We start from the raw sequence: 21759 nt of genomic DNA on the forward strand, positions 1-21759 counted from the left end.
TTTGTGAGGGCATGAAACTAGCTTCCAGATTTGGCTGGAAATATCTAAAAATGTATTCCCACATGGTTTCAATGTCAGTAAACCGATTCCTTTTAGTGTTTTCATGAATGATGCTGTAATTCTACTTATTTAGATCCAACACACTCAATGTGTTGGAGATTATGAACTTAGCTTTAGTTGATTATCTCTATAATACACCTTCTGGGAATGAACGCACCAAGAAACAAAAATCCCTTCTAATAATTAGTCTTAACGCACTTCAGTCCGTGTGTGGGAGCTGCAAGCGTCAGGGTTTCGGCTTTCGGTCAGACCCGTCTTTGTTGAGTCATCACTGGAATACGAAACCCGGGCATTTAGCAAATCCTGAAGGATTTGAAAGCAAACTGAAATATTCTTTTAATGCCTGTACGGATCTCAAACTTACTGTTCTGCCAAAGCTCCATTCAGAGCCACAAAACAGCAGCTTTTTTTTTGTTGGTTACTATTAATCCTTAACTGGGAACATGCTGTCTCCAGTCAATTCAATTTATGACTAACAGTCACTCTTCAACACGAGAGACCCTCTCTAAATTGCATTTACACCGAGGCATCACTTTACAACACCACAGTGTCCAGAGCAGCTTAACAGGAAACATCTGGAGCTGACTATGGTCCATACCACGCATGTTACAGTCTCTGGTCTTCCACGTATCAACTGAAGAGCAAAAACATCTGATCTAACTTGGCAGTGTGAGATAAAAAAAAAAAAAAACATGCCTAAACATAAAATCTAAAAGTCTTTCCTGAGGAGAGAAACAGAAATGTAACAACTCAATGCCCCGCAGCTGAAGCAAACATGGCATCAACGCCACTAATGTATCTGCGTCTGTGGCATATGTCTGTTTCCTTGATCTGTACAGTGGCGTCCGCAGTAAACAGCGGCTTCCAATTCACAGGCAGTAACCTCAGATAGAATTACAGAAAGAAACACACACACACACACACACACACACACACACACACACAAGCTTTGCACTCGTTCATGCGTGTGAGGTTTTATGCCATTTATGGAAGCACACTAGCTTTTTTTTTTTTTTTTTTTTAAATCGACTTGGTGTTGACTTATCATAATGAAAACAAACCACAAAATATAAAATGACATCATTTTTCAGTATCTGACTGGAGATTTGCTCAAATTTTGGCCGCCTGTACCTACTAATAAAGTTTCTCTTTCCAGACATGGAGTGGATTTATTCAAAAGGTTAGCTCATCTTTGGATGAACCCAAACCAGAAATTCTCCATGAGGATCTTGACAGACATCCAACCAAAGGATGCTCTGTATAAATAAGCATGACATCACCCCAATCTGAAAGACTGTTTTGGGGATGTCCATGTGGAACACACAGGTTTGTTTTTTTCCACTGGTGTGGTGGTACCATCCTATGCTCTCACCATCCATGTAATAGTTCTCATAAAGTGTTGTGTTGTTTTTCCACTTGAATACTCACTTACACAGGTGGTCTTGTTTATATAGAAGAGAAGAGCATGTAGAAACCTGCATAACCTTCTTTCACCGCCAAGTATGTCAGTTGCTTTAGCATGTGTCTGCTTGATCCTCCACGCTGACCTGTGCATAACTGTATGATCTGGATGTTTATATAACTGCGAGTCTGTGAAAAACACAAAAGCTTGCCTGTAGAGGAAATAATTTTTCTAAGTTTTTGAGAGGGGGAGAAGAGAGGAGAGTGCAAAAAAAAAAAAAAAATCCAACAAAGGAAGGAAGCATTAGCTTGGAAGGCTTGCAGGTGTAGGATTTTATTTTTACAAGGGGAAGGAGGCGTATCCTCCGTGCTGTTTGGGATGCTAGCTGAGCCCTAGATCTCTGGCTCTGGCATCACCACTCCCAAATCCGCTGCACCCCCAAAGCCCTCCTAACCTCACACCCTCTTGGCAGCAACTCTGGGAAATAAGCTGATTCAGCAGAGGGAGAGGTGTGTCCACAGCCAAGTTTGTCTTCGCCTGCACACAAAGCTGAGGGGCAAGCTGCCACATATGGCCGGTTTTACTTATGGTTCAGTTTTCACAGGCCCAAAAAAGAATTTACTCTTTTCTCTTTTTTTTTTTAAAGAACTCTTGCAGAGGTTTTCTTGTATAACAACTGATCCACTTGTTCGGTAGGCAAGAACTCACCTTTTTCATCCAGGCATTTTCAGCATCTTGGAGCTTGTTGAAGCGATCAGCCAGTGATGACTGCATCTGATCGGATGGCTTCGACTTCTCCTGTCTGTCCCTCTTCTCACCTTCTCCATCAGCTACCTCTGCCAGTCTGAAAAAGCCACATTAGGACACATTAGTTTTGCCCTTGATTTATTTAAGGGAGCAAGAAAATGTAGTCTCGTACATTCAGTTAAAAAAAAAAGCTTAATCCGAGTCATAAATCTGGATATTACAGATATTTAAAAGTTGTATTTGCTGGTTGGTCTTTTGGTATATTTGATCGTAAATTTACTGTAATACTGTATAAGGAGGAATTTGCAACAGTAAAGGATTAAAGGAGCTTAAGTCACATGGTCCCATTAAAAATAAACCCAAACTCTATTTAAATCTATTAAGATGTCGTAAAGTAATGTTTTTATTAAGTTTGCAGAACATTTCTCAGGCTTCAATATTGATTATACGAGTACAGCAAACTGTTTGTCTTCGTCAGCTATTGCTAATTCTTCAGTGTTTCTACGAGATAATGAGGTATTTGGGGATTTTTTTTTTTTCTTCTTTGAATGATGCCTTATACTTATTCTCTCCTTATTCCGTGTGTGTTTGTGTACATCCTGACCTCTGTTTGAGTGACGAGCCCAGGCTTCCATCCAAGCTGCTGTCCAGGTCCTCAACGTCCTCGGACACTGTGGAGGTCTTGTCGAAGCTCTCGTCCGGCGAGGTGCTCCGCATCTCCTCAAAGCTCCCCCTGCTGCTGCTGCTGCTGCCCTCTCTCTGTTGTCTGTGGACACTGATGCTCCCCCCGTCTGTGATGTCATCATTTAATGACTCATCCTCTTTGTCACTTTCCCCATTGAACTCTTCCTCCATCTCTTCATCCTCCTCTTCCTCCTCAATCTCTTTCTCCTCCTCCTCCTCAATCTTTTCCTCCTCCTCCTCAATTTCCTCCTCCTCCTCCTCCTCTTCCTCACTCTCAGGATGACTCAGGGTGACACTGCTTTGCCGGGCTGGAAGGCGCTCAGGCGTCGAGCCCTCGCTGTGGTCGGACTCCACGCTGGTGGAGCGGCTTTTCTTTAGGATTCCCTTGATGCCGTGAGGCCCTGAGTCTTGGCGCTGCAGCAGGGAGGCAGACTGGGAGGGAGGAGGACTGGGAGGGGGGGAGGCGTCCTTGCTCTGACCGAGGGGGGACACTCTATCAGAGAGGAGACTGGAAGACTGATGTAGAGAGGAGGAAACAGAGAAAGGTTTTTTTGTTTTTGTTTTTTTACTACCAGCTACTACATAACTATGAAGTCTCTTTTAAACTTGTATAGCAAGAAAGGAAAGGTTTCATTGAACACACATGATTGCCTATGCTATTTTGCAGAATGCTTAAGTAGAATCATAACTTTTCATCAAGTCAGTGGTTTCAGTCCAGAGATGACAGTGTATCCAAGTTTTAAACCAAAGTAATGAGGCAATGTGATACTTCATTAAAAACCTCTAACTATGGCAGCCAAAGTCAAACACCTCCTGTAGGATGCAGCCTCCTGCCTGACTGCAGCTAGTCCAAGTCAATATATTGGTCTCATGCTTATTTCAATGCAGCATTTTGATTTGATTCCACGCAATATTCATGGTTGAATATATAAAAATAAACGGTGTCAAGAATGATTGAGAAGGATTTGTCCTTCGTCAAATTTGTCTTTTTTTGTTAATTGAGAACATTTGATGTGCGAAATATTGTAGCAAGGTCGAGGCATCCAAAAATATGACACAAATAAGACATTTTTGAGATCAGAAGTTAAATATAGCAATACTTTTTGCATCGCGTGTTCTCAATATGTTACCACTTAGAAGACACAACAGCTGGAACAACAGCAGACGTCCTACTAACGGGCCAAAGGTTGGGAGCGAGCGCTGATTTAGGAGGAGACGAAGTGAGAAGCAGATTGGGAGGCCAGCTGGGTGTGAAAGTGCAACACTGATCTGGTGGTCTGCTCTAATGAACACCAGAGTGTATGACATGTGTGGATATATGTGTACATAATAGAATTACTCGTGAGGATCAGTTTAAGATCGTAGTGTATGATAACATTTTGTCCAGAAAAATTAAAGAATGTATGAATGTATGTGTTTAAGTGAGAGTGTGTGTGTGTGGCAACTGTACATCAGTGACATGAATTATATTCTGCACGTTAACTTCAAAAGGAAGAAAATAAACTAAACCAGACCTGAGAGAAAAAAAAGCCAAAGTGAAGTGAGTAAGAGTTTTGGAATTGGCCTCCATATGGTAGAAAATATGATCTTTCTGAACACGGAGAGGCTTTTTATATTTGAGCCTACTGATTTATGAAAACCATTTCTTATTTTAAAGATACCTTTACCAAGTTTTTTTTTTTTTTTTTTTTTTAAAGTAACATCTTTAAAATACATCACTTATCCAATAAAAATAAAACAAACCTTCTGTTCCTCGGCAGCATGTTCACGCTGCTGCTTCCATGAAGGTTCATCCAGGGACTCTCTCTCCTCCATGGCTTTAGATATACGTGTTTTAGTGAGGCTGAAAAATGGACAAAAAAGGTAGAAAGAGACAGAAAGTGTAAACAAAATAACTAAAAAAAAATGTGATGCAAAAACAATTCAGCCATTGTACAATGGAATTGCCAGAAAGAGCGTAATTGATGGTATCTTCAGTCTGCTATGAATATTGTACTCCTAGTTAGGGATATAATTACTAGTTACAGTATAATTACAGTCTATATTTGAGCAATATCCGACTTGTATCCTACATCACTTCAGCAGATTTTGTAAACAAAATGGCCGTTTTCAAAATCAATAGTCACTGAATTGGTACTTTCTAATCAATGTAGGCACTGGTCCAACATAATTATATATACACTCAGTGAAGAATTTGCTTCCATACCACAGCAGACTAAGCAACACAACAACATTATGATCTCATTTTTGACCTTCGAAAGGTCAGAAACTGCTCAGAAACTTTTGCTTTTCCTTTCGGCACGCTTTTTTTTTTTTTTTTAATCTTCGGAGCAATGTTGTTGTTTTTTTTATTGGTTTTTTTGGTTTTTTAATTTAACAGTTTTGTTTTGGTAGTTAGTTCTTCAAAAGGATTCACTATTCATATTGTATGTGATGCAATGCAGCTGTGCTGAGAAGGCCAGTGAGAATGTTCAGCTGTAAAGGGTCACGCATACTGACATGATTCCTGACTTGGGAAGAAACCGGGAAAGGCTTGTGGGTCAGTTTAAACTCATGTCACTTTGTTCTCTGCACAATGAATTCAGCGGGCGTGCGCACGCGCGCATACACACATACAGTCAGTCCAGTGGTTACAGTTCTAAGTACAGTATGGCTCTCACTGCTGCAGCTATAAACTTTAATCTGGATTGCATCACCATGGCTACCACAAACCACTGAGTGTTTGTGTGTTTATGCGCGCACGTGTGTCTCTGTGTGTGTGTGTGTGTGTGTGTGTGTGTGTGTGTGTGTGTGTGTGTGTGTGTGTGTGTGTGTGTGTGTGTGTGTGTGTGTGTGTGTGTGTGTGTGCGCGCAAGAGGCCGTGTGTGGTATTAAAGGCAAGCTCTGCAGGTTTATCTGGTTTATCTCTGCAGCTGTTTACAACATTAGACAAGCCTTTCAATTGCCCTGTAATTACCTCAGTACTCCATTAAGTCTGCTCGCCCAGTGTGAGTGTGTCAGCTCCTTTCAAGGTGTTTCTTACAAACTACTGGTATTGTACAGTCTAATTCATCATAGTAGCCAAGAGTTGAAAAAAGACAATATTCAAAGTTCTAATGTAGTTAGTCTGATAAAATGGTCTAACCTCGCCGACATAAAAATAATCTGAATTACTCACCTGTTGGAGGCTTCCTCTTCGTCACCGCTCGTTAGCTCATGCTTCACTCGGTCATTGCCGTGCCGACCGCTGCTTCCATCCTCCGTCCCCTCCACTTCCTACAGGTAAGACAGAGAAAGGGGGGACGCAGCCTAAAAGTTAGACTTCAGTTTGAAAAAAAAATACTGCTGAAGTCCTTCACCCGCTGTAAAGAATATCTTGATAAGGGAAGTGAATGAATGAATAAAGCTCCACCCCCTTGCTGGAGAAAAACAGTTAACCCTCAAGACGCTCCATGAGTTGCTCAGAGGTCAGTGTTGTAATGCAGGAGTGATTGTGAAGTAGGGTGTTGCTGTGTGAAGGAGCAAGTATGAGACTGCTCCCTACCCTGAGGACATACAGCTAGAATTTAAATAGAAAAAGATGAGCAGTGCTGGTAATTTCCACATTAAAGCAAATTCTCCTCAAGGGAATCTTTGTGGTTTGTTTTCATTACTTGTTGCCATCTCCATGAATGTTGCTTCAGTGGATGCACAGTCTATCTCACTCAATGTCCATTTTAAAGACCTGAGGGGTAAAGACACTGTTGACGACAGAGGGTTGTGGTTAAAAGATCCATGGAAAATAACTAAAAAACTAAAAAAAAAAAATTAAAAAAAAGTGACGAGATTTATGCGTCTCACTTTATCTCGGCCTGTCTTTTACTAGCCCGACTTTTTCAGACCTACGTATGGTGTGAACCATGCAGCTGTGAAACCTTTGTCAGTAAACACTTTACTGAGGCCCTGGAGTGACCTGCTGCAGATAAGTGGATCGTCTGCTGTGAGCAAAATACCGGAAATTAAATTCCCTTAAATTAGACAATTAGATGCAACTTACAAACTAAGTGATACTCACTGATGATAAAGAAGGAACTCATTTTCCACCAAGAAGGATTTACTACCTTCTGCAAAACACACTTTTATACACTCAGGACATTCTGTCAGGAAATTCAAAATATAAATGAGCTGTGTCTCTCTCCACAAGTCTCCATGTACACGTTTTATTGCCTCCATCCATGCTGGAAAGCAGACATAATGTAACCTCACTCCTACTCTGTCTCTTCTGATGGAGACACTGACTCACCGGTTTTCAACAGGGACTGTTGGAGGAGAGATGAGTGATAAAGGAAAAGTGAAGACAGAAAAGGGGCATCTGTCACTGCTGATGACGGTCAAGTGAGACACTTTAAAATAACAGAGATCTAGGTCAGAACAAAGGATAGAGGAGGGGGGAGGGGGGCAGTGTGATTTTCCTCTTTGTAGGAGACCGTTTTCCCAGCAAGTCTTTTAGTTGGAGTAACTTTGCTGCCATCTGGGTTCACTTGGCCAACATTGGCACGGTTCCTGGTCTGTAAAGGCCAAGTTAGAGCAGCTATTTACATCAAATATCATGAAACCTAACCACTTCTGAATCCTGAGCAGCCTGGGAAAGACCGATACTCCGTTCAGTTTCAAGCACACATTTGAAGATCTCCCGTAGGATTGGGTACATTTTGAAGTTTTTGTTCCGGAGTGCATCTTTTAGCCCTGCGGACTTTTCTTCCCACCACTTTTTTAAGACCTCCACAGAGTGTGTGAGCTGAAGTCATGACTTTGGCCAAGCGTGCACCCAGGTGCAGGACAGCTCAGTGCTGTATGGAACGGCTCAATTTGTTATTAATGGAGCAAACTTGCAGAGGGGAGTTGAAGTGTACACCAGCTGCACTAGAAAAGGCTGCGAGTAAATCTGTGAGGGAAGTGAAAAGAATTAACCAGAGACTGTAGAAAAATTTTGCTACAGCAACTGTGACATCACCTTTATAAATTGTTGTTTTGAACCTCGTGTGCCGTGTTTAAATTTTTAAATATATGGGAAGAAAAGAAATGACTTCGACAGAGCTGGAGTGGAAATGTGCTTCTTCCAGATCGACTGGGCAAATTGGGCCTCAAACATGTGCAAGAAAATGTTTGCGACACAATCAAATGTTAAACAACAGATTATGTGTCATGCAGTACATGTTTCCATTACTTGAGAGGACAATACACTGACTTGCATTCACGGAGACCTGAACCACTGTGCGCCTGCCCCCAAATATAACTTTACCCAAACCATAAGCCGAGTCTTCATGACAAAATATATTGATTTACATGAAGAGGACTTGCTTTTTGTCTCCAAGGAGGAGGTGTATCCGTGATATGTAGCTGTGTAAACAGATTTATGTCCCCACAACATGAGTAATACACACACACACACACACACACACACACACACACACTACAAACTTCTTGTATAAAGGAAGACAGATGGCAAACCAAAATACCGTACCTTAATGAGAGACATCTTGGAAGTTACACTCCTCTTGGCTGAGTCCACAGGCTTCTCATCAGCTGAAAACACACAAACACATACTGTAATGTTGACCACGAACGCAACAGCGAGGAATTAATTTACTCAAATAGTGTGATTACTTCCTGCCAGTTTAATGACGCGTGATCAGTCAAGCTGTCAACTTAGTACCAAACAAAGTACCGACAACCACATTTAAAACATCAATTCCAAAAATAAAAATAAAAATAAAAGTAGTAACCTGGGCCTATAGCTGCATGACTACAGCCTGGTTCAGGGTCATCCAAGCGAGCCCTAACTATGAGTTTCAAAGCGTGGCCAGAACCGTATATTCCCACAGTGAATTTAGGTCTGTTAATACCAGACTCTGTTTGGTATCCGCAGCATAATGCGTTGTTGCTGCATAAACATTGAGCACTGACACTTACACAAAGGGAGACTCAACAGGTACTTTAATGCACAAACGTATTCCGGCAAACTCCTCCACAAACACACTGATCTCTCTCTGTCAATATATGCTGCAAGTGGAATCTCTTCTCACAGGCAGTAACGGTTTCTAAAGATGTCTCTGGACCTGAAAAGTAAATGAAAACAGTGAAGCGTCCACTGGCGTCAGGTTGAGTCCGAGAAGTCACTGGGCACCAGTGGAAGAGATCAATAGTGAGATATCTGGCTTTTTTTCCCCAGGCATAAATATATTTACTTTGTGTTTATGCATATATACACTCGGCAGCCAAAAAGAGAATTAGGTCTCAAGTGGGCTGTCTAATCAAAACCAGCCCTGAGAATATAATCTTGAAATCTGTACAAAAGGAAACCATTAAATTTAATGGTATTCCAGAAGAACACAAATTTCTTAAGTCAGCAAAGTCAAAACCATTCTCCCACTTTAAATCTGCTTTTATTGCCCTGACAATATGACATTTTAACCAAAGTAAAAGCACGTCTCTGACAAACTCGCCGTTTCCAATGCAAGAAAAAAACTAAACAAAACAAAAGCTCCAGTTTTGATTTATATTTCTAAGCTCCCCTGCTGTCCAGAACTTAGTTTAGCTCAGATAATGAAACAATAAGCATTGTAGACTGGTGACTCCACTCAGACTGTACTCTTATAGTTTTGCCTGTAGTCCAATCTTTTTACATCACCATCCATCCAAACTTGAGACAAAGAGAGAGAGGAAAGGGGAGAAAAAAAGAAAAAAAAAAAAAACTCAAGAGATGGAAAAAGCCCCACTTGAGTTTACAGACTCTTCCATAAGTATTTCCATCCATCTTACAAGACCACTCACTTATAACTGTTGAGAGCTTGTTGAATGGGACTTTGACCTAGGAATAGCCAGCAGAACACAATATAAGTGTTCGCCAGTGAGTTCTGAACAATAGCACAGAGCACCAGAACGTGACGTTCTCCCACCGACAACAGTCAAGTAGAGCTTGTTTTCTGTAAACCCTCTGCAATCTAGATGCGGCACGATACACAGCATAATGATTATGTGGCCACCAGCACCACTGGGACTTGGTGAGTTGCTCAGTAGTTGTATGTTTGTATACATGTATTACTGTGCAGCCGAAGGGTCGGGGGAAACCCTTGATGTGACCATGAGAGGCGTTCTGGCGCCGAGCTCGGACTTGTCTGCCAGCTCAGACGGGAAGCTCCATCAGTCATATGAACGCACTGTCAATGCTCTCCCACTCTCGCACCTATCTTGTCTCATCTGGTGGTTTTCCCCTCGAGTCTGTGGTTTAGTAATTATTTTGTGAGTATTCTGTTCCCTAATTAAACGAGGCCTCACAAAATTCTCATTAATATATTGTGATTCACATTATTTGTCTGATTAAAAAAAACAAAAACAAAAACAAAAAACAGTTTAACAGGCAGAAATCTGACCCGACACAAACAATGGCATCTGAACCTAAATATTTGATTACATACAGGCTTTTACAGTAAGAGACCATTTACATCTGGGACACGTTCAGCTTAAGGGACAAATAGAGAAACTGAATATTCTGTCTGTATTGACAGAAGAGGAAAGCGACTGAATGTGAACCTGTATGTACCAACGTGTGACAGTCTGCAGAATATGTGTTCGTGCGGTGTTTTAAAGTTTACTTAGAAGACGACGCCGTTGCAATGAAAAAAGCCAAACCAATGGCAGCTGGTGAGTGAGCACCTCAGTCAAATACACTAGCCAGTGTTTGGATAGAGCCTGTGATTTATGTACACAGAGATACACCAGCTCTGTCTTTTACCATGTATGCTTGCTGTGAACTTTTACAGGGAAAAAGTCTGGGGAAAAAAAAAGGTGTCAGGTTAAAGAACCAGTACACAGTATCAGGTGACCTAAACAAATGCGCAACAATTCGTGAAGGAAAATTGCCCAGAGTTCGGGGGTACTTCTTCTTGCAGACGGCAATCTACTGAGCATGTGTGGAACAGAAAATAAATACTGCATGTCTGTGGTTTCTGCAGCTGTCTGTGTACAGGTCTTCTAGGGAATATAATCAGGTACTCAAAAGGGTAAAAAAAAAAAAAAAAAAAAAAAAAAGAAAGAAAGAAAAAAAATCTGTGTTGAACAAATACAATATTACGCAACATGACTTGACAGGCCCTACAACAGTGAAATAACTGTTGTTTTGCTCAACGTACCATCTTACAACATCTCTCTGTCCTTTCTTTCTCTTGTGCAGTCTCGCACACAAACACAAATAAGGCGGACAAATATGTAAACAGAGAAATATCCGGGTAGCCCAACTGGTGGGTAAATAGGCAGAAAGCCACTGACACAGACAGACTCTCAGGCTGTGGGCTCAGGTGGCTGAATGAGAGTCAAAAAAGCAGCCCGAGGTCCACGTATATAAACTTAGTATTGTCTTCCTTTTATAGCACAATACTCCAAATGTAGTTGGCACGCTGGCAGGCTGAAACAAGCTTCCAGTGTCGCTGCATTTTTACAACTAAACACACACACACACACACGCACAGACATGTTTTGCACATTTTTTCATAAAAGGTCTACAAACACGTGCCAAACACGATCTCCTTTATTTTTTGAAAACCATCACCTGAGGTAAAACACTCACTTTAAATTACACACCGACAACAAAACCGATCCAAGCGCATCAGCCAAGCACATTTATTTTCTGTCACTCCTCCTCAGTGGAAGAGCATTAACGAGCCAATATCTATAAACCAGGCAGATAATCTGACATCAGCAGTGAGCTCAGTATTCCTCTCACAAAACTTGAATGGAGTTTAAGGGGAACAATAGAGGAGCCAAGTGCAGGGAAGGGGGGGAGCATGTTCATCTTACCGTCTGGTTCCTCTGTGTCACCGGCGTCCTGCAGCCTGGGAGGGAGGGAGAGAGATACAAATGAGGTCACTCTCTAACATAATAAAGTGACAGAATCTACATGTCTGTAACAACTGATGCTTGCAAAGTCGGAAAAAACATAAGCCTCGCTTACACGGTTATAATCCACAAGCGTACGCTCAAATCAAGCGGAAGAACACATGCTCCAACATAAAGTAGTAACACGAGAACTGCAGCAAGCCTTGCGTGGTCTGCATCCCGCAACATTTACTCATGCTGCTCTTCCAGTCCCATGTTGGCAGTGATGTAACAGCTAAACCCGTGCAGCATCTGAAGGTGGCCATTCATCTCTAAGTAATGGGCGTTTAAAAATGGATGGGGACAGCAGCTGCCAGTGGGGTAGCAGCTCTGATGTAACAGGAGGGGGGGGGACGGCTTTTAACACAATGGAGAATTGGTGGTGGACATCTGGGAGGGGTCAAAGGTTTTAAGAAGGGGAGACGGACCCAAGCTGCCCGATCGAAATCGGGGGTCAATCTAAGCGTACATATTGAAGTGGCTGGTATTAGCGTTTTAAAATGCTTAGTTTGCATCCTCAAGTGCTCCATTACAACACACAGTACAGTGAACCGTGTGACAGCATGCTTCTGATGAGTGAAAGCAGAGTCGCTTTGGGAAGTTTAGCGTCTACTTTTTATAGTTGAACCAAACCTCTGGAGTAAAGACGATATTTTAAAACCGAATGTAAAAATAAATGTTGTGCCCTCACTGGAGTAGACAGCCGGTCACCGTAGCGGCTGGAGACGTAATGAGATCTAAATGTGGGAATCATGGCGCACATTTTCTAACAGTCGTTCCTGAGCGACATTGACAGCGTCGCACACATTTTGTTCACATGAAAACAGATCAAAACAGAGATCATTTCACGTGGACATACAGCATTGTCCGATGTAGCCCTGCCTCCAATTCCAAAGCTGGACGAAATCTGGTCCATTTAGCTGGACTGTGCAGCCGTGTTATAACAGAAAAAGCTCAAATATATTTAAACGTTGGATCTGATTCAGTTTTGTCTGACTTTCCCTTGGACTGGTGACGGGTTTAAGTCCCAAAAAAACCTAATTCTTACTGCAGTATATTATTATGAGTAATTCTGGGCTTGGGTTTGGTTACTATGGAAAGCTTTGGCAGTGTCGGGCTTGCACGCCACCATACAGCTTTGTGATGTAGTGGGAGTCAGAATATGTCAGGCCAAGGTATGTATGGCACGTAAAGATGGTGTAGTTGGAGATGGTTAAAAACGTGATTGACGCTGCCAAATTAAAGTCGGCGCAATGATAATTAAAGTGATGTAATAGTGCCACCTAGTTCACAGACTCTGTCAACCTCCCCCACCCACACCTTGACAGTCAGCTGAAGGGGAGGGGCGGCATGAATCAGCCCTACCTCTGCCAAAACTAACCACAGAAGAAGAATGGAGCGTGGTGCGGCGAGGGAAGGGAACGAGGGGAGAAACAGCATTTCAGACAGAGTAATGGGGGAAGTCGAAGACAGAAAAATGTTAAACACCTTCAAATGAAGGCGGGCTCTTCATTAATCAAACACTTGCAGTAAAATTCCTCACTCGTGCTACGATAAGTCACGTCAAACACACAAAGCATTAAGTGAAATGAAATAGCGGCATAAAAAGGACACAATCAGGACTGTGGCAGATTTAAAAGATGTACTGTTATTGCATCAAATTTGTTTGCTTAACTTTGGAAAAGGTAAATTAGTCATTCTGCAGGGACTTCTCCTCAGCCACGGTTCAGACATGTCGACAAGAATTAGCCCCAATCCCGTTCTGTCTTGTCCCTAATCTAATTGGCTAACACTGTTGAGCCAGTGTAGCACCATTACTGCCATTTACTACACAAGCTTAATAACACACAGAACATCCAACCCAAAACAATACGATATAGCATTACATGCAGGAAGGGCCTTGAATGGTGTGTACAGTTGACTGTAAACCTTCCCAACTCCCATTATCTTTTGGAAATCACGTTTTTGTGTGATGTTATACAGACACCGCAAGGTTCTTCACCGATTAGTGGGTTTGATTTCTGAAAAAAAAAAAAGAAGTGAGGTGTTTACAGTGTCTTCAGATTAAGAGTCCCATTTTTGCAGCAACAGTGCACTTGTGCATCTACTATGGTTCAGCTGCTAAGATTCACTATGAAACCCACGAACTTGAAGTCTCTGGTGGCGTGCGGGAACAGTAGAGAATCTGCAATCGTAAGGGGGAAATTTAATGAAGAGTTTATTGTAAATGTCAAAATGCAGCGTTTTGAAATGTCGCCCTTCAACTGTAACGAGTGAAGGATTCCTGCCTGTGGCAGATAAACCCGTCGACAGACAGTTTTCATTATCATTGACACAGCTGAGCACCAGCTTCCTTTATGCTATTTCTGGAGCAGACACACAAACATGCAGCTTATGAAGGTTCGGTGAATGTGTGAAGCTCCAATCATTAAAGCTCGAACGAGTCGAGAATCTCAGATGCGTTTTATTAATACACGTTAGATCCATCTGTACGGATACCATCAACAAAGACAGACAAACATAGACATACTCGAATAGTATCTGGGAATCTGCTGATGAGTTTTTTTGGTTTGACAACAATAGCTGCCTTCTTTTTGAACTCTTGTGTGTTGCATGAGTTTGCCTGCACAGTTGGGAGCGTGACACCCAGTGAACGTCATGACAAAACCGACAAGATTAGTAGCTTGGGTGACAGGCATGCGAGACAAACACATCAACACGTCAACCCGTCTTTGTGCTCTGTAATTAACACTCCATAATTTTGCGCGTGACTTTCCTCCGCATTTTGCTAAATATCCGTTCTGTTGTGGTAAGACAACGCGAAGAAAAGTTCCTTTCACGTTTCATAACCCGTAAAGCAAAATTTGATCCAAATCTGCAATTAAGCAGAAAATGATTCGTAGTCAATCAAATCTTGACAGCGGAGATGATCAAGCAGAACACCGAGGCTTGAGCTCTGCTGAAACACGCCGCAAGTGCACGTGCGAGGCTTCCATTTGAATTCAACACGAGAAAATGCCTTTCACAATCTTCTAGAACTAATAACCCAGAAAAACTTATCATCGAGTCAATCGCAGCCATCTCGCTATCGTGCTTCATCAAGCACAAGGCACGGAAACTTGGCAGAGCTCGGCAACTCGACAGCCGCGGGCTCTAAACTCTGACATTATCTCAACACTCTGTCCATTTCAGTTCTTCTCTCTTTATCGTCACTCCCTCAGGCAGCTCTTCCAGGAACAGACGAGTCCGGCTATGTGCACGCGGCAGAATCACCGGCTCGATTACAGCTCAGACTCCCTCCGACCACAATTCTCAGAAGAGCATTCCTGACAACAAAAGGGGGTGGGGGGGGGGCGACCTCCAAAACTCCTTCCATGACAATACCGGTTGGTCACTCGCGGACTTGCTCAACATCCCCCACATCACTGCAAAGTGAACCAAGACGACCAGCGTGTATGCCATCACAGCGAAACGCATGCGAAAGAAATGTGGCAGTACTCTGCTGTGCACACGCGGCCAACTTTGGAGACGTCAGCGGCCGTGTTTACTTCCAACAGAAGAAAGCGCCAAGTGTTCTGCGAATGTGCCGACGGGTTGCCTCCTCTTTACTCACTGGGGAGATTGCGAAGCCCTTTCACAGTAACCCAACAGCCGTCTTCACCGGCTGAACTGCGAACGTTCCCGAAGGAGCGGCGGTTCACGATTCGGTTCCGAACAGTTTAAACAGGTTTGCGTGCAAGTTAGCCGAGATACGCGCAAAAATATGTAAACAAGAAATGGATTGCAATCTGTTCCTGACTGGATGAACTGGCACGCTTACGAGTCCCTCCGCCTGGGCAGTTTTGCGTTTCATGCCTCTGGCCAGGTTTACGTCTCTGACTGCACTGTTTAATGGCCGTCGTTTAATGGGCAGAAAAAAAAATGGTGGGTTTGTTTCACAGTTGTGACAACGTGAATAAACTCACCTGAAATAAGAGGATGTCTTTATGGAGGAGACGGCCTCCGATTTTGAGGGTGAAACCGTGCCTGCCTCGAGGTGACCGGTGGGCTCTTTTTCGTGGGGGGGCTCATCGTCGGCGCGCTCCACAGGTTCTGCTACTTTATTCCTGAGGCCCCTCCTGGTGTCCGTTTGCTCTGATCCATTATCCTCCGCGTTCTCCTTCTCCTTGGTTTCTGAAGACACCGTTTCGGATGTGTCAGCAGTTTTCTTGTCTCGACGGACATATTTGGAGGTGAATTCGTCCGTGTTGCCGTAGCGCTCTGCCAGCTCCCTTCTTCTCTCTGCCTTGTAGCGGGCGATTCGCTCGGCCTTGGTCTCTGGGGCAGAGCTCTGCAAGGTGTCTACTCCGTCCATTACGCAGCTCGGGGCACTTTGAGTGATACGATTCAAAGTTGTTCTTTCAGATGATTATGTCTGACTTCTTTCGTAGAGCTCCCTCGACGGCGATGTCTCACTCTGTCCAAATCATCGCCATGCTGCAAACAAGGAAGGAAGACACCGTTAGTACATCGTGACTGCAGGGTTCAACTTCAGATGACTGGCTCTACAAACTGAGCCATGTGAAACTGGATGTACCGAGCCATGTACACTTCTCCAGCTTTAATAGGAAACTGGCTAAGCCAAGCCCTGCCCTGCTTTATCCACCCCACCCCCACGGAAATGATGTCAGCCATCTCGGAGACGACCGACCACCGCAGTGAGACTCTCATTAACCTCTACTCCATCGACTCCCTTTGAGGACGAGGGAGGAGGCGGGGAGGGGGGGGGCGAGTGGGGGGAGGGAGAGAGAGATAAACGCACATCCAACACAATCGTCATCCCATTTTTATTCCTCACTTAGTTGAAGATTTGTCCCTGCGCTAAATCACCTCTTGGAGAATCATCCCACCTCATAATGACTCCGCACTACAGAAACAAAGCGAGAGAAACAGGAGACCGCCCGTAAACGTGAACGTGCTCTTCTGTCTACACGCGTTATCCCCGTCATGGACTTGCAACCTATCCAGGGTGACAGCCTCTCACAGAGTGCACGCTGGGACAGGCTTCAGCAATCTGGGTCTGCGAAAAGCGTCTCCTTTTTGCACAGTAAGATTTGCATGATGAAATCTTTAGATATTTTCAATACCCAGTGAGTTATGGTTTGGAGGTAAAAAAAATTAAAAAAAATTAGAGGGTTGAGTTAAACTCATTTTGTTCCATTAAGTATTCACAGAGCAGAAAACCACAGATGGTTTGGATGCAGAGGTTTGAATACTGCACTCACTTAAATGCATCGCCAGCTGACAACAGCAATAATCATTATGTGTGTGCACAGGGGCTTTTCCACAGACATTTCTCACAGCACAAGTATGCTCGGGATGCTTTGGGCCAGTTAAAAAGAAAGAGGGAGATGAATAAACGAAGGTATATTTATGCTCGAGAGGGGCATGTGTTTAACGCAGTCCCTTGGTCTCCCTCTAATTACAGGGCGCGAGTTTAATTTATCACGAGTCCTCACATTTATAGGATATGGGAATGTATAAACGAGAGTGCCGTGTCTGGACAGTGTTTGTAATGAGAGAGGCAAAAAAGAGGGGAAGTGAGGAATGGGTCAAGGCAAGAGGGAAAAGAAAGGTGAGTCTGGTCGTAAAGGTGGAATAAATGAGCTGACACCGAGAGCCTTTTCTGTAATGACGACAAGCTTGAGCAAATATCGAGTGAGCCCCTCATGACCCCCGACCACCTGCTGGTCTGTAAATACCGACCCAGAGTCAGGTCTCTTGGTCCCCTTTAAAAATACAGCTTTGAAATATAACACAGGAAATCAGTACATAGGTCAAGGAATAGGTGTGTGTGTGTGTGTGTGTGCGCGCGTGCGTGTGTGTAAGTGAGTATGTATGTGTCAGTCTTCACCTAGACTTTTCCTGTCCTTTCTCCACCCAACATAACAGCGCTTGTCTAAACGCTGAAGGACCATGCTGCCTCCCCTGTGTACATATAAAATGGAGTTAAACCATACGCTGCGACTCTGATGGACAATTACATGTTGTCTGCTCATTCTTAAAAGCCCGGAGACGTCCGAGACACCTACGCTCTGGCAAGTGTAAGCTCAACGTTATGCAGAAAGACACACACCATCTGTTAAATTAGCAAATCAGCACAGTTCCCTTCCATCCCGGTCAGACAAGTGACGAGCATCCACAGCCGATTACACTCAGCCAGAACAGAAACTAGAACGCATTCTAGGTATGTTCCCAGGATCAGATGATGCAAACGCTTTTAAGACGGAGTTTACTTTAGAATATGAAAACCAAAGGACCTATTAAATATGCAGGCCTAATCAACTGGCAGCAGCAGATCCACTAAATGCACTACTACCAAGCCTGAAGCCTTGTAGAGCTCCACAGCTCAATAAGAAACGGATGTTATGGGGAGTTGTATTACGCTTCTGCTCGAAGGCTTAAAAAGGTTTGTTTTGGTTGTACAGTGCATGAAGTAACGTGTCAAAACTGCGTAAACACGTGTCAAATGAGAGCAGCAGTAAATTATGATACTCTCCGACATGTCGTAGTCATCAAAAAGTGATGCAGTTATCTTTAACTTGTCTTCTGGGTATAAGCTGAATGTTAGCCTGTGAATTTCCTTATGGAGGCAAAAGGATCCCGAGTTTGGTTGTTGATTTCAGGGCCGTGCACACGCTTACATAATTCACCTAGGTCACTACCTATAAAAGGAGTGCTACACAGTACGCTAAAGCTCGTCCGTGGAGACCCAGAACATCGAGGCTGCTTTGTTTGGAAGCAGACTCTGTTATTTTAAGCAACAAGGGGGACTGAACACACAGTTGAGTCATACGTTAAAAATCATCACCCCTAGATCAGCAGAATTTGGACTCGCCCAGAACATTTGTTTTGTTAGGTGATTAACACAGCCAAAACACTGCATGGTGTCTTTACCTATTTATGGTTATTTCTTCAGATACAGACGAGCGGGGCAACCAGAAAAACACAAAGACGGCTCTGAATAAGTACCAACAGTAACAACAACGCAAGATGATCGGTGGTTTTGGAGGGGGAAAACCACATCTGCGTCCATCTGCACTAGATGAAGTTGGTTATTCGGCCCAGCTGTCCTGAAGGCCTCACATTGATCACAACCGAGAGGTTTGTTGATAGCAAAGAGAAAAACATCCATGATTGGCCTACGTGCCACCAGTGCATCTGTCTTGCTCAGAATGTCGCTATACCGGTCCTACCTTGTAACTAATATGGGCGATATTATTTCTGCTCCTCTAGGGCATGTAAACAAACTAAATCGTCAGTTTCCAATCACTGGCGTGTTCTCTTGACCTTTTGTTGCCTGTTGGGAGTTGTTACTGGCTGCAAGAGGAAGATCCGTCTCAACAAAGGCCAAGTATGTCACTTCCTGACCGTGCCCCACATCCTTCTTCATAAAAACTTGATTAATCTGGAAATGCAACTCGAGTCTGGCAAATATACAACACTCTTGAGAGATGGGATGGTGAAAGGCAGTGAGAAAACTCGGAATTGTTTGAACTGTTAGACATCTCCTTTCCATCCAAAACAGTTTTGGATTTAGGGTCAGTATTTTCCTCTGAAGTACACTGTCATTGTTACACTTTTAAATGTTTACTTCCCTGTGCAAAGCCGTAGTAAGTAGTTACGTTGGATTACATAATACCCGTCTGAGGCCTAAAAGCTGCAATATACCACAAATGCAGAAGTTACGGCTCGAAGACGATTTGAAATGTGTGAGGAGAGTCGTTGCCCTTTTTAACCTACAGGATGTCCACTAATCCTGCTGGAAAAATCTGCTGTGCTCTGATGTTTGGCATTTTGATGAGCTTTGTCACTCACGGCAGCCACAGGGGTGAGGCAATGAGACGCAGGGGGGAAATGAATACCGGTCATACAGATTCATAAGGAAGCACATATACATGACCTCTCATTCATTCCAAGATAAGGGCCAGACAGAAAGCTGCCTCAAAGGCAAAAGGCTGACCTAGAGCCCACCAGACTGTGAACTTTTTCAGATCCCACATGTCCACGCAAGAGGACAGCGCAGGAATGCAGCCGACACCCAGCTTATAAAACAGTGGATTTGTATGGGAAAGGTATGGGATTTTGACTGTATTTATAAAAAAAAAAAAAAAAAAAAAAAACAGTCTAGGGCCTTCATATGAAGTGAACAACACCCAACCTGATCACTTCATTGGCCCAGAATCAAGCAATGTGCATGCAAGCACTGTTAAGCAAACATTTCAGGTATTGTGTCAGACAGTCAGCCTTCAACCACAGAGCACACAGTGACTGCAAGTCACCAAGTTAATGACAGCAGTCAAAGCACAAGTGGAACGTATTGTGCTAGCAAAATTGACTGCTATTCAATTTCCCAACCTTTTTTCCAGTACAGCGTCACTGGACTCCCCGCAGGTCTTCCGTCTCCAGCTTTTCTCATCTTACATTGAAACCCTCACCACAGAGATTTACACCTAAAACGGCAAACATTTCAACAGTTATTAGGTTTAAAATATTCCCTTCTGCACAGTTGTGCTCACACTTTAAAAAGGACAGCAGTGGATACATGTCGCTTTGTATTATGACAACATTTTGCAACCGTAAACTGTAAGTAATCTACATTAAATCACCACAAGCATGAGAGAGACATTAAGACATCACTTTCCTTCATTGCACAAAAAGAGATTAGGCAGTTCAGCCAGCTGCTGACACACTTTCTTCCTGTTGGAAGTGGGTGGAGAGTGGAAACTTTGCACTGCTGAGAAAGCCAGGTGCCAGTGCAAAAAACAAATTGGCCATTTAAAAAAAAAAAAAAAAAAAAAAAAAAGGATTTTCAGCTGGTGCGGTTCTGGAGAATTTTCAGCCAGCTTCAGGAACCAAAGGAACAAAAGAAAACATGGAAGTAACATGTACAGTCTTCGGTGCAGAGGCGACACAGGATATCCAAGTGACTTATGAAAAGCATTGTTTCCTTGCTGTTAGGTTTGGTAAAGCGTATCCCTAACTATCCGGAGTTTTTGTCTCAATATTGCACTGTAAAGAAAGCCACAATAAAACATACTTATTTTGTGTTAAAGTCATATCAAATCTTACCTTTATTTTGTTCAATGCGCATTCAGAAAAAGTGACATTCGATACTTCCACTGACATATTGAACCGAATCTAAACCGCATACTGTATACTAAGCACGGGCTTCTAATCAAACAGATGCATCAGAAAATGACCAGGGAGGGCGTGTCACACTTTTTCAAGCACCTTCATATACAACAACAACAACCAACCAACCGCGCACACCGAGTGGCCAAATTGTTTCTCATTAAAAAGCAATCTTTCAGCACTTAAGCTGGTGTAAGTACTCTCTCTGCAACAACTGGCAGAAGGAAGTTTTAATTGTAGAGGCTTGCAATACTCCATCAGGTTGAAACGGACCTCTGCTAATAGAGAGCATTAGAGGCGGATACTGACGGGAGGGTGCATTTGTCGAACATGGCAAAGGCTCTTCAGCCACATGACTCAACTCTCCCCCGGCTTTGAGCTCTAAGGAAAAGGAGGGGGAAAAAAGGGGGGGTTTAAGTGACAGAGGAAGGAAAAGCTGCTGAACGAGGAAGACTATTGGAGGAGAGCGCAGAGAAGTAGGATGGAGAGAATTGCAGAGGTCAGAGTAGCGGGAAAGAGGAAAGGAGATGGGAAAGAAAGCTGGACAGAATGGGCTTTTGTGGGGGTGAATGTGATGGCTTTGTGGTGCATGCCTTTCCACGGTGCCATGGGGCCCTAGTCTGGCTATACCAGGGGGGAGGAGCAGAAGGAGGAGGCAGAGGAGGATAGGGCAAAAACTGGGGCCTGAGACTAATCCATCTCTCCCTCTCCCTCCCTCTCCCCCATCTCTGTCTCTATCTCACAAAGACACTGAAATCCCTTTTACCAGAAGTCCTGCTGACTGCAGCCAGTCACCCGAA

At 43.4% G+C, this 21759-nt stretch overlaps 1 protein-coding gene across 1 annotated transcript in view; it reads right to left on the reverse strand.

The window, feature by feature from the left end:
* The window catches only part of svild (supervillin d), a 31332-nt gene extending 12775 nt beyond the window's left edge, over positions 1 to 18557 (reverse strand). The window contains 7 exon segments of the mRNA XM_069691690.1: positions 2171 to 2306; positions 2814 to 3409; positions 4637 to 4736; positions 6051 to 6148; positions 8376 to 8437; positions 11708 to 11742; positions 15751 to 18557. Coding sequence (XP_069547791.1) covers positions 2171 to 2306; positions 2814 to 3409; positions 4637 to 4736; positions 6051 to 6148; positions 8376 to 8437; positions 11708 to 11742; positions 15751 to 16139 — 1416 coding nt within the window. The 5' untranslated portion in view covers positions 16140 to 18557.
* Positions 18558 to 21759: the final 3202 nt, after the last annotated feature.

The sequence above is a fragment of the Brachyistius frenatus genome, unplaced genomic scaffold (assembly GCF_029030835.1).
Source record: "Brachyistius frenatus isolate BFR_SWC_R1_liver_20210118 unplaced genomic scaffold, ASM2903083v1 Contig_11, whole genome shotgun sequence".
NCBI lineage: Eukaryota > Metazoa > Chordata > Actinopteri > Embiotocidae > Brachyistius > Brachyistius frenatus.